Consider the following 14315-nt stretch of genomic DNA (forward strand, 5'->3'; position numbering starts at 1 on the left):
TGAAAGAATACAGTTTCTCTCCAATCCCAAAATTTGAGCGCAAAGTGAAAAGGTAAATAATTTTGAAGAGAGTGGATATATCAATCAAACAAGTGATACGAGCGCGAAGCGCAAGCTGAAATTTTGATTTCCAACCATGCAGAGAACTGGACATTGTAAGAACTTTTTGCATGAATAATATGCATGCATAGATAGCAATTCATGTGAGCGTGAGCTGATACATTTAATTAACCTTTCTGAAAAAAAGTGCTTATCAACGGTTTGCAGTGACTCATGGATATAATACATTTCTCACTAATCAAACATGTAAAACAGACCGAGCGCAGAGCGCGAGCTGATTTTTTTTTGAGGTATTGGACCTGAAAACTGGACTGGTTGAACATGTTTTTAATAAAGAACACAGTAAACAAGCGCGAAGCGCAAGCTGAAGCTTTCTTCAGATTTAGAACTAAAACTAAACATTCTATAAGCAATGTAACCATGAAAAATGTCGCCATAGAACTAAGCAACTGTTGCGAGCGTGAACTGATTTTTTTTTTTTTACAACCTGAAAATTTGACATTTTCAACACTTTTTGCAATCATGAACATGATTGTTATCTAATCAAACTTAGATTTGAAATCAGACGTTCCATGCAGTTTTTGTAATCATGAAAAGGAAGGGTATTTGCGTGAGCTATTTTTTGTTGTTGATATTTTGACCTGAAAACAAAAAGGGAAATTGAAGCATCATTTTCATCAAAATTTTTACAAAATTATGATCAGGCGAGCGCGAAGCGCGAGCTGATTTAAAAAAAAAGATTTAGACCTTAAACCGGGACTTTCCAATCATTGTCGGTAGCCTACAGAGAGCTCCCCAAGATCGCGTTGCAAAAAAAAACTTAATTCAACGATAAGAGTATGCAATTTGACATTATTTTACCGACAAAGATAATGGAACTCAATAAGACCAAGTAAGAACAAGGTACATGGAGCTGCAGTTGGAACAGCCAGGCGTGCCCCGACAGTTTGCCATTTTCCCGACAAGCGTCAGTCCAACAGCCCTGCCCTTGCGTAACAGACAATTTATTATTTTCCAACATCTCAGACTCCGCATCTTTAACACTGACAAAAAGGTTTACCTTATCAAAACCCTGTCTGTCCCATTCCTTCTCTCTTTCATATTTTTTCTTCCTTTTGTTTTTCTCTTCATCTTTGTCCCTTTTCTTTCTTTCTTTCTCTGTATGAAAAAAAGTGTTTCTCTTTTAAAAAGGGCATATTACATTTGAAAAAAAGGAGTTTGGAAAAGGGTAATTTTTTTCCTACAGGGAATTTTTTGGGGGCAATTAGAGAGCACAAAGCGCAAGTTGACATTTCCAAATGCTGAACTGAGAATGAGTTGTTTTTAGGACTCTTGTGGCCTTTTATGGACCTTTTCTGCTAACAACAACTTTTAAATTTCAATTCTCATTTATCTTGTTTATCATATCTTTTACACTTATTTTACCTAAAAACCGGAATAATGAATACTAACAAAACAAAGTGATTTTGTATTTTTACTTTATGTTTTGTCAATCTGAGACACTAGACTCAAAACACAATAAACAATATTAGAAAAAGGTGTACTGCCTATCAACGTATTAACTGATTTTGCAGTAATTACTTTCTGCCCATGCAACCAGCCAAATGTGTCACCCGGGTGTCAAACCCCATCTTTCTTTCGCCCTCACGTGTTACTCTCCCTCCTCCTCCCCCTCTCTCTTTCTCTTTTCTCATTCCTCTTCCTTGCTTGTTTGAAAAATGTCCAACTCCCCCCCCCCGAAAACAAACAAATAAACAAACAAACGAAGAGAGAGAAGAAATTCCACCACCAAGAAAAAAAGAAAAGGAAAAAAGGGAAAGGAAAAGGAGTAAACGTGATTCTCACAATTTATCATAAAATTAGTTTTTCTTATACTAAGAGAGTTGAAATTTTTGCTCGCTCGCTTCAATCGCTTCCAACTTTTTTGGGGCAGAAATTTTGCTCCATATGCCATGTTTGTGGCCCCTTTAAATTTTGTTGGGCTTCACATTTGAATATGATAAAATTGAAGATTGTTTTCAAGTTAACAAAATCTTTTCAGAATATCATTGAGACTTAAAACATTCTTGTTGGGTAAAGAAATTATAAATAGAAGGAAAATCCAATAGAAATCAACCTTGTTATCATTCTAGAGTTATAGCTAATTTTAAAGTATAAAAAATATTGTCAAAATTGCAGTCAGAGTGTCAGAAGCTGTCATCATAATAATCACTATTATTATCTTTATCATTAATATTATCATTATTATTATTGTCATCATGATTACAACACATTACCAGTGTCAATGTTATTATACTACTACCAATGACTGGTATTATTGGCCATTATTGTCATTACTTGAATATACAGAACAATTGAAAGATTTATAATTACTTACATGTTTAAACAAATGAAAGTACACAATAAAAAATGCCTTGAAAATGCCTTTGAAATTTCAAGGGTCAAAATTCTCAAGGCCAAGGCTTGAATTAATGTCCAAGGCCAGCAGGCCACCAAGGCCGCGGGCACTACAACACATGCATTTTAAATATAGACCCCTATACTCCCATACTTTTTTTTTTCTTTTTTTTTTCTTGGATTTACTTGGATGTAGAGACGTAAAGCTTATATAGCTTATTTGCCCCATACTAAAATGGAGGGGTACACAGTATATCCCAACCCCCCAAAAAAAAAATATATATGCTGGATTCGTTTCAGAGACTGAAACCCATGGCCCGTATCTGAAATAGTATATTGGTACCATAGAGACGTAAATTAGTATACATCTCTGTGATTGGTACCAATAATTCATTGGTGTAGGGGTGGGGTGCAGTGCCACCTTTCATCGGCAGCAGAAGGGCTCACGTGCCCGGGATGCCATTTCCATTATCAGCGCATGCAATTCTTATGAACACATATTTAATTGTGTAATCACAATTTTGTGCTGCACTCATTCGAATTGTGTGGGAGCTAAATCCCTTGTCTGGTCCCGTCCACGGTTGGCCAGAGGCAGACCGCGTAATTCGAATTACCGGTGAACAAAGATAACTCACATCATTCCGAAGATTAGCAGACATATTAAGCGACAATCAAGCCCCCACAAAAGTTTGTATCCTTTCACCGTACGCAAGGTAACAATTTAGTGCTGTTAGTGGGTGTTTTATAGCCTTAATTTATTATGTTTATTGCAAAAGTTAAGAATAAGAAATGTCTATTTTGCGAGCCCCAATCGCTACCGTACAGAGCCTCCGACCCCAAACACCGCGTACCGGTAACTGCGGGGGAGATTCTCCCGCCGAGTACTTCCCAGCAAACGGGAGTCAGAGGCTAGCTCAATCATGTGCGATTTTAGGGGGTAAAATATAGTGAGGTAGCTGAAATCTGTCTGTTTACTTTGAGAGGAGTTTTTAAACATTTATAATACTTTTTTGGTGTATAATAACGTTAGTTTTCTTAACAACATAAAAATAATGATTTGAAGGTTAAAAAAAAATGGCACGGCAGGTTAAAAAAAAATAAATGGCATGGCCATGGGCATGGCCATGATGATGACTGGCATGAGTCATGAGACATGATTGATACACATTGATAAGCATAATAATATTGGCATTGCCATTGCAAATACTGAAATAGGGTCCAAATTAGACCAAAACTCAAAAGCTTCGATCTCTGTTATATTATTGGTTCTGCTGAACTCCGTTGGCTCCACTCACCAAAATACAGAGACCGAAGTTGTACTTGTAATGTAACTGTACAGGAACTCAATGGCCATATATCATGTTTATGTGTTAAGTTCGGATAAACCAGGGATGGTATTCTGAAAATTGTCTTAACTTTTCTTGTAACTTTTCTTGTAAGTCAGCAAGATAACAGCGCGCTAAAATTCTCTTAAATCATGTAAATTGGTATTCTGAAAATTGTCTTATCTCTGTAAGGAAGTCCCCTATTTTATCTCTGACACGCCCAATATTCTGTCATCAACCAATCATTAAGCTTTTTATATGCTTAGGTCAACCAATAGAAGCGTCTCTTCTGAAAAATAATGAAGCGCATTGTTGATATGAGGCGTAATTCCCTTGCGCCCCTGACGCTTATGCTTGTGCGCTTCTGTGCTAAAAATACACGTGGCTCTTCTCAAAGATATATTTTCTCTGAAAAGATTCATCGTCTCGAACACCAATTTTTAATTGCTGAAAAGTCTACCAATCCTTCGTTATGATGTCTTGGAATGTCTCCTTTTGTAAAACATGATGTTCTTGCGGGATGCAGCAAGAAATAATTATTGCAGACGGACAAATATCGCATGCAACGATAAGTTACAATAGCCCCCCACCTCTTGTAAATTTCATTGTATTTTCCAAGGAAGTTAAGAGAACGCAAAGATAAGAGAATTTTCAGAATACCTTGTAACTCGATATTTTATCTTGCGCACAGACATAATATGCGCCGATTATATATTAACGCACATATCTCTGACATCATACGCGCTCAGTGAAAGTTACAAGAAAAGTTAAGACAATTTTCGGAATACGGATTTTATTGTAACTCTAAAGATACAAGAATATTTCTCTTAAGACAATTTTCAGAATACGGCCCCAGGGAGTGGGAGTTGAGTGACAGCCGAAGTAAGTCACTGTTTTTAAGTTGATTTTTCCCCCTGTTTTGGTGCATTTCAGGCCAAAAGGGAATAATAAATTTGATTTTGGTCCGATTCTTTTATATATTTTTAAGAAATAAAGACAAAAATCGATGAGACCTGTCGGGGGGATTTTGCATCGTTAACCCCCTAATGGCGGCTGCACGATCTTGAGCCGTCTGTACGAGGGGAAATAAAAAAAATTTAAAATGTTAAAAAACTCCTTGAAACAGACGGCTGCCAGCTGTCTAGGTTTGAATTGCATTGGCTTTCATTTATGCCATTATGGACACAACTTCAAACAAAATGGCAAAAGTTTCATATTGCCTAGGCCTATTTGTCCTTTGCCTAGGCCTATTTGTCATAGCTAGCCTAGGACCTGTTTGGTATTACTTGGCACTAGGGGCTGATTGCACCAAAGCCTTGCATAAATTGCTAGGACTGTCTTTCAATGTCGCCCATATTATGCGCTGTAGTTTATAACATTTAATCTATTTAGCTCACTTTTAAACTGATTCTTTTTTATTCAAAACAAATGAGTACCGTAGGCCTATATGTTAATTTATTCAATGGGCACCTCATTTGGTGCATCATAATAAATCAGCGACACGAAAGATAGTTCTTGCAAAGAGACCCTTTCTTGCTATCGGCCCCTTGCCTAGCCAAGAGGCTCCTGGAGATTAATGTCATATTACTGACGTGCTAATCTCCACGGAGCCAGGGACGGGATGCCATTCCACATTGCACTACACGCCCAAGTATATTGCCAACAATTAAGTTGCTCCAAAATATACATTTTCTTTAGGATTTTGTGCCCAAACTTATGTAATTGGGCTAGAATACCATTTTGACCCTTTTGGCACTAAAGAGTCATATTTTTAAATAATATTAAACATCAAATAATTGAAAATATTAAAAGTAGAGGAGCATTTACAGTCTGTTATTGTCACCATCTTGCTGTGTTTCGACCGATCACTGCCAGTAGAGCGAGCTGTCAAGTGATGAAATAAAATCTTGAATCGTTACATAGTAATATATCATTGCATATCTTGTCACATTTAAATTCTAAATCATTTAATTGAACTAACACAGATTTTAACCGATTAAAGCCTCCAACCCTCTGCAACACCATGGCAATGCAAGTGGTTGACGTAGCAGTTCAGAGCTTGGGGAAGATGAAGGGGAACATTACCAATGGGATGGATGACATTCTCAGTGTAGTCGGCAATTTAGCTGAAGGTCAAGGTAAACTTAATGGCTTATTCACTTCACTGGCCTGTATTCTAATTTTAATTCAAACTCTAGTTTAAAGTTGTGGTTAGCCAATTATGACGTAAAGGTTCAATTTATCAGCTCATTTGACTATCAAGCCATTCTTAACTGTCCTAGAATGATAAATAAGATACTTGTCTTCACCCCCAAAGGTTTGGGAAAGATCATAATAACATTCAAAGTATACCATGTAAATAAAATTGTTACATTTTTAGCTTCCCATAAGTTCAGCACAGAGTTAGACCATGGTCTAAGTTACACCCGAGTTTAGAATACGGGCCAATTTGTCTCCAAGCAGTTGAATTACATCTCAAAGGGTTTGGGCCAAACACACTTGTTCTACTATCATTTTGTTTTATTTCCTGTTTGATTTACACCACACTTTGTCTAGAACCCATAATAGTTGCAATTTTCATTTAGTCTGATTTCCAGATGGGCTAATTTACACTTCGTCTAAGTATTACTTTTCACCTTGCTTCGTGAAAATTTGGTTGTTAGACCAAGTGGATGTTAGAGGAAATGGATATAGCCCAATTGAAAATTGCATAAATTAAAATGGTAATTAGTGAATGGGTTGAATGGGAGTTAGACCAAATTGTTATGTTTATATGAAGACCAAACTATTAATGTAAAAACCATGTATATTTGCAAAAGGCACTGAATCCACTTTGATGGCAATCAAGTTATTAGTATCAGTCACTGCTGTGATTACAGACAATATATATATATATATGCATACATCCTATGTAAGGGCGAAGTCTATGAATGGGTTTATTCCGTCATAATAGACGTTTGGATGCTAAGTCGAAGGTAGAGGGCGTTAAGGCATATTGAGAACATTGAAAGAAGACACAGAAATTGCCTTAACTGCAGATGTAGTTAGATTTTTGTTGCTTACTATGATTTCTCATTTATAAGAACAATTATAACTGTTATTTAATGCAATACTTTTTTATTATTAGTATGTATTTTTTTGTTACTTGTGACAACTTCTAGACTCAATTGACGATGAGAATCTTGCTGCCTTGGAGAAGATGCTCCTAGATTATGCATCAATGGAACGCACTTTGAAGCAGTTTACTGCAGCTGTATCTGATGTGAAATCACAGGTATCAAATACATAATCAAATAATATTTCAAGATATTGTCAAGCTTAAATGAATATTAAATAAAAAGTATAGTAAACTCTACCTTCATTGCATTTGTATAAAATATATTTGTGATATTTCCTTTTCTTTCTTTGAAATATTGTATTACGCGGGGGGGGGGGGGGGGGGCATTGGGTTGGTCAGACTCAACTGAAGTTCACTGTTTTCTTTTTACCTTGAATTGAATATTAATGATAATTATAGCATGCTATGTCTATATAGTGCTTGACATGTATGTCTACCCAGGGGCGGATCCAGGATTTTCAAAAAAGGGGGGGGGGGGTGGCACATTTTCGCGATAAAAATTTGAAGAAAAAAAAAAAAAAAAAAGGTCCTCACTTTAATAAAGGGGCACACTTGTGTAAAAACGGCATATTTACATTAACAATTTTGATTATGGCTCTCAAAAGGGGAGGCAAGGGCCAGATGTGCCCCCCTGGATCCACCACTGTGTTTACCCCAGCAGTAGCATGGATACCATGCCATAATATTAAAAGCTGCACAAACTTTCAAGGGATTTCTCCAGAACAGGTATCCCTTTATTCCCACTAGATAAAAATGGAAACAATCGCTATTTTCAGTAGCTTTGTTTCAAATCAACCCTTAACTTGATTCATGAATGGATTTGAGATGGACAATTTATTGATTAGTTTTAAAAGTAACAAGGTCAGAGGTCTTAATCAGAAATAGCTCCTCTTTTAAAAAGTTAATATTCTGTTTGGAATAGGATTGATTACCTTGTTTCTAACATTTAACACAATTTTTTTTTATAACAAGTCTGTTGTGATATCTTAATTCTTCCTAACTAATTCAAATAGTTCTCTGAACTGAGCGATTCTAACGTCAAGGTGGAAGCTGTTAAGGAACTTCTTGATGACACCTTTAAAATCAAGGTCAAGAACAACTCTAAGAGTGATCTTCAAAGTCATGATAAAGTACTGGAGTTTAGGAACAAACTGCAGGAGCTTGGAGAAAGTAAGAATATACTCATTTAGTCTTTCATATTTTGTTCAAATTCAATTTAATTCTTGATAATCTTCAGAGAACATCAAATTGTACATTGATATATAGAAATGTCATTACAAGAAAAGGGCCAACAAAATAAGAAGCCTCCAAAATATAAAGAAACTGATACATGTACATATCAGATGAAGATGGAAAAAAAGACACACCAAGAAACACCATCATCATCATCATCACACACAAAAGCATGCACGAACATCCATCGTCTTAGTACATTATTAACGAAAATTATATATGCGATGAGTTCAAATTAAGCAGAGGTACTAATAATCTTTTTCATGCAAGTTGATAAAATAGGAACATTTGGAGTCATGGCTGATACATTTTTTCCAACTTTTGTGTAATATATATTTTTTCTTTTTAATAAACAAGGCTTTCGATCAGTTAGCGCACTTGAGGTTTTAGATTGTTTAAACATGCAAAACCCTGTTGCGCTGTAAGAGTTAAACCATGAGAGTTAGTTCCTAACAGAACAGTCCTGATAATGCAAATGATTATTAGATCAAGAAAAAAAAATCAGAAAAACACATCTTCAAGTGGCGATGAGCAGGGCGGGTCATTATCATTAACGTGTTGACAACTGAATTGTGTAATCTCTATTGGCTTTGTACAGAAGTCACCTGGTCAAGTATTAAAGAAACTTCTATTCTTACAATTGTCACAAGGTCAAGAAGAGGATGAGGATGAAGCCGGTCCATCTTCTGTGGCTGACCAGTCACTTGGTGAAGAGGAGCTTGTGATGACCCAGACAGAAGTCGGTACCAAATGTCCATTCACTCAACAGGAGATGACAAACCCTGTCAGAAACACCAACTGTGGACATCACTATGAGAAGCGAGGGATTGATGAACTGTTCTCCAAGAGAAAGAGGTTCAGGTAGGTGATTTAAAGGGGATGTCCATCTGTGGACATCACTATGAGAAGCGAGGGATTGATGAACTGTTCTCCAAGAGAAAGAGGTTCAGGTGAGTGACTTAAAGGGGATGTCCATTTGATGACATCACTATGAGAAGTGAGGGATTGATGAACTGTTCTCCAAGAGAAAGAGGTTCAGGTAGGTGATTTAAAGGGGATGTCCATCTGTGGACATCACTATGAGAAGCGAGGGATTGATGAACTGTTCTCCAAGAGAAAGAGGTTCAGGTAGGTGATTTAAAGGGGATGTCCATCTGTGGACATCACTATGAGAAGCGAGGAATTGATGAAGTGTTCTCCAAGAGAAAGAGGTTCAGGTAGGTGATTTAAAGGGGATGTCCATCTGTGGACATCACTATGAGAAGCGAGGGATTGATGAACTGCTCTCCAAGAGAAAGAGTTTCAGGTAAGTGATTTAAAGGGGATGTCCATCTGTGGACATCACTATGAGAAGCGAGGGATTGATGAACTGCTCTCCAAGAGAAAGAGTTTCAGGTAAGTGATTTAAAGGGGATGTCCATCTGTGGACATCACTATGAGAAGCAAGGGATTGAAGAACTGTTCTCCAAGAGAGAAAGGTTCAGGTGAGTGATTTAAAGAGGATGTCCATCTGTGGACATCACTATGAGAAGCGAGGGATTGATGAACTGCTCTCCAAGAGAAAGAGTTTCAGGTAAGTGATTTAAAGGGGATGTCCATCTGTGGATATCACTATGAGAAGCGAGGTATTGATGAACTGTTCTCCAAGAGAAAGAGGTTCAGGTGAGTGATTTAAAGGGTATGTCCATCTGTGGACATCACTATGAGAAGCGAGGGATTGATGAACTGTTCTCCAAGAGGAAGAGGTTCAGGTGAGTGATTTAAAGAGGATGTTTATATCTGTAATACATCAAAATGACGTCTCTAAGCGCTTTACAGATATATAATTACCCTGGTCACTGGATCTTGGCTTGCCCGCATACAACGTACTTTCTCCACTCCCTGGGGAGCATTCCAACAAGAGGTCCTAGACTCAATTGTTAGGCATACTACATAGGCTTTCACATCCTACCGAGTACCCATTAACACTTGGGTGGAGACTGGCAAAGTGTTGATTGATGCCTTGCCAAAGGACGGTAGGCCATGGTGGGATTCGAACACACGACCCTCTGATTACAAGGCGAGAGTCAGAACCGCTCCACCACCTCGCTTAGCACCTCAGAACATGTTCAAGTCTTCAAGAGGATTTGCTGGCTCCCAATTTTTCAGAAATAATTCTCTGTATTCAAAACTGTTCCTCACATTGATAAAAAATTGCTCAAAATTATTAAATTTTTATTACCGTTGTAATGAAAGAGTTGATATTTTATTTGATCTTATTCTTGGTCCTGTAAAGGCCATCGCACGTTACGATTGCTTTGCAACCTGATTTCGGAATAAAATGTAGTAGAGTTTGATGTTAGTATTGAAACATTGAATATCTTAACTGTTTAATGCTCTAAATCATTGTACAAATACCTATGTTCATATCTGTTACTATGCTATCATCCTTATTAGAATAAAAGCAATTTTGATATCTAGTTGTAATAACGTCATAGCAATGAATTGTATGATTGGCTACGATTTGAAACTAATTTGGCCTTTACTCCAAAATAAAGGTTTGCAATCATTCAAAATTGTTATATTAGTATTCTTTCAGTTAATTTGAACCTCAAATAAAAAGATACCTTTCATTCACATTTTCAGGAACTGAGCTAATTGCAGTTTGTTCCAAAATTGGTTCGTGGACCAGTCGTAAGATGTGTGGTGGCCTTAACATGAAACTTAGGAATGATCTTAAGATTGATTTTGATGATTAATCGTACATTGTAATCAATGGGATCAGTGATAAAATGTGTTTTTATGGTCAGTTGCTAACTGTTTTGTTGTGTTAGGGGCTCTGGTGTTGATAGTGGGTTAATCCAGTCTGAGATCAAGTTACTTTGAATGAAATTAATAAAATATAAGAATGATAACTCCTTTTAAAGGGATGGTCCGGACTGAAAATATTTATATCTTAATACATAGAGTAGAATTCACTGAGCAAAATGCTGAAAATTTCATCAAAATCGGATAACAAATAATAAAGTTATTGAAGTTTAAAGTTAAGCAATATTTTTTCAAAACAGTCGTCATGAATATTCATTAGGTGGGCTGATGATGTCGCATCTCCACTTTCCATTTTCTTATGTTATTACATAAAATCATATTTTTTTCATTATTTCATACTTGTGTGAATAATATGTCTCCCTTATAATGAAATAATTTGCAGCAATAAACATCTAATGCTCTATTCAGTTGTCAATCCAATTTTTCTAGTTCTTAGAGGAAAAAATTTGAATAAACCTAATTTTATATAATAAAATACAAAAGAGCAAGTGGGGATGTGACATCATCAGCCCACCTAATGAATATTCATGACGACTGTTTTCACAAAATATTGCTAAACTTTAAAATTCAATAACTACGTTATTTGTTATCCGATTTTGATGAGATTTTTTCAGCATTTTGCTCAGTGAACTCTACTCTTTTTATTAGGCTATAAATACTTTCAGCCCGGACCATCCCTTTAACATGTTATTAGCAATGTTACAATGTTTGATCTCCAGTATTCATGTCAGATAATCTTGTCTTTTATTATTAGATGTCCTCTGCCGGGCTGCAACAACAAGGCATACATCGTCCCAGATCACATGGTACTAGACCAAGCTTTCAAAAAGGTACTTGAGAAGCAGAGACGAGCAAACAAACGCAAACAGGCAGATAGTATGTAGACTGGGTCACCAAGTAAAAGCATCCAGTTCCTTGAGAAATGCTAAAGAGATGGAGAAACTTTTATTTGTTGCAAACATGGCAGTTATTTGGAGTTTGAATAAAGGCCCTTGAGATTATATGATATGGGAAGAGATGAATTCTGGAAAACAAGAGCATGTGGATACTGCACTTTGCTCCTGGTAAAGAATTAAAAATTCCTTCCACATATTCTAGCCAAAGAGATGAAGGACTATCATGCTCTACAAAAAAGGTAGTTTTCTGGAGTTTGAAAAAAGACAGAGGAAGAGATGGGAGCAGAAGAAAGCAAATTGAAGCATGCAGTTAGAAGATGTATATACATTGTAATGTAGGTAAAAATTGAAACTTCCATTGCTGTGTGCTATTGCTAGCTGAAAAAAAATATGCAGAAACTGTTAGACCAACCTTGAGCTTTACAATGGCCTGCATGGTAGGAGCGAAGACTGAACAAATGTGAGCAGATAGGTAAACTAGATCAACAAAGTAAGGTAAAATGACTGTTGTTATACTAATCCAAAGATATATGTAGAAGTTATTATCTCGCATCAGATGGATAGATACCTTATTTCGTAAAGACTTACTCTAATAATATATGCTCAATTTCTAGAATAAGTTTACTATTAGCTGATCAATCAAAGGATCTTAATAGCTTTTAACTGTCATTACAAATTTGTTATTGTGTAAACAAGTTTTATGAAACGGGGCCCCTGAATTTGAAAAAAGCCTTTAATAAAATGGGACAAGCAGAAAAGAGCAAACAAAAGCAAGTAGGTACATGGTATAAATCAGGTCACCAAATAAAATTTCTAGTGCCACATACAGGTAGCCTACATGCTGATGCAAAAAATACTTTCAAATTTGTTCTAAAAAGGAAGTTCTGATCATAACTCATCTATGGTGAAGTGGAGTCTTCTGTTTTTGTTGAAGTAACTCCTGTAGGAAATCAGCAGCGCATCTTTACACCACAAGCCGGAAATATTTACATCTAAGTTAATCAATCATATTAACTGACCTCGACCAAAAATACTCTTGGGCCATTTTGGTTTAAGTGGAGATAATGGCTGAGCAGAGATTCAAACTCTTAACCTCACAATCATGAGTCCAATGCTCTAACTACTAGACCATATTGATTAGAAGCTGATGAGTGTGTACAAACCAAAGCAGGTAGATAACATTTTGGACTGCGCTTTAATCATGAAGCTGTCTGTTCAGAATGTGATGTGGCAGTAGAGCCAATGTAAATCCACATTGATTGAATGATTAATTTCTGTTCTGGATCCAAGGCAAATTTACTTACAGCCTAAAGTGACTTTTGGGTCACTGCTTTTAATTACATTTAAGTGTAAGTTGATATACATGTACAATATGTCAAGTTAAAAGTGCAACATTGTATAGCTTATAGTAAGATTCTAACCCCTGATTGATCAAACTACATGTGCAAGTGCAAGTGCTGGGAAGCCGGGGTCCTTTTTCTTTGGTCAAGTTTACATCAGCACCCTAAGTTAAAATATCGTTACGAGGGCCGTGATCAAGTGACATGGTGCGATTCCATGTATCATTGTCAATGGGTTTTGACTTGCTTTCAATTTCTTCAATCACCCCTGTGATAGAAGGTATTACCCTGAGGGTGCATGCATGCAAGGGCGGCTCAACGAGTCGTGTTATTACTTCTGGCTCAAGCTGGCTGCTGTTAGGTCAGGTGCGTGCAGCCACAGGCCTCCAGGCGCCTTACCTATACTTGTTGAACGCAGCTTGTGTAAATTACAAAGTAATTCAGCCAATCAACTTAAATTAGAGTTATGCTTGTGTTCATAAAATAGATGCCAGTAGCCCTTGGGTCTAGAGTTAGTGTAAGACATATATTTATGATTAATGATCTGTATATCAAACAAATATGGACTGCTCTGTATTCGGATGAAAGGTTGAAATCACTACATGGGTGATTTTCATGCCAGCCTTTCTATCACCCCTTGGCCAAGCACCTCGGGAATAGTAATTTACAGTCATCCTCACAATTACTTAATATTTAGATATTAAAAAGGAAGTATTGGGGATAATGGTTTTGCATCTAGGACTCATTACAGGGGTGTGTTATTTCATCAATTGTTACTAATGTCAATTGTTGGAAAGGGTAAGACTAAGATTTTTGCACTTGCCATAGATACACCACTTGTAAGCTATATTAGATGTAAACATTAAACCTTTTCATTTTTCTGTTGTAAAATTGACTGAACAGGTATTGCTCTTCATTATTTTTCTGTATATTCACTACTCTGACTTTGGCACTTTATGAGTGAGAGATTGTTAAATTTGATCAATGGAAGAATTAGTAAAGGAGGATAGAGAGAAAAGTACAAAAAACTTTGTATACAAAGGATTGTGATGACTGTAAGGATAAGAGAAGTTGAGGATATGTGATTGGGCAAATGATGAATGAGGACTTAGATGGAATTTTATTAGCTGATGATTTC

At 36.5% G+C, this 14315-nt stretch overlaps 1 protein-coding gene across 6 annotated transcripts; it reads left to right on the top strand.

The window, feature by feature from the left end:
* Nucleotides 1-2695: 2695 nt before the first annotated feature.
* LOC129272839 (E3 SUMO-protein ligase NSE2-like) lies at nt 2696-14072 on the top strand. 6 transcript variants are annotated; one of them, XM_064107494.1, is made up of 7 exons: nt 2696-3148; nt 4626-4664; nt 5768-5920; nt 6944-7056; nt 7914-8070; nt 8784-8994; nt 11696-14072. In XM_064107494.1, the coding sequence occupies exons 3-7, from the start codon at nt 5806-5808 to the stop codon at nt 11823-11825; spliced, it is 726 nt and encodes a 241-aa protein (XP_063963564.1). In that variant the 5' UTR covers nt 2696-3148; nt 4626-4664; nt 5768-5805; the 3' UTR covers nt 11826-14072. The 6 variants fall into 6 exon arrangements, with proteins under 6 accessions (XP_063963564.1, XP_063963562.1, XP_063963561.1 ...); XM_064107493.1 differs by having other exon boundaries at nt 3045-3170; nt 4615-4664; XM_064107492.1 differs by lacking the exon at nt 4626-4664 and having other exon boundaries at nt 2696-3186.
* Nucleotides 14073-14315: the final 243 nt, after the last annotated feature.

Source organism: Lytechinus pictus, chromosome 12 (assembly GCF_037042905.1).
Source record: "Lytechinus pictus isolate F3 Inbred chromosome 12, Lp3.0, whole genome shotgun sequence".
NCBI lineage: Eukaryota > Metazoa > Echinodermata > Echinoidea > Temnopleuroida > Toxopneustidae > Lytechinus > Lytechinus pictus.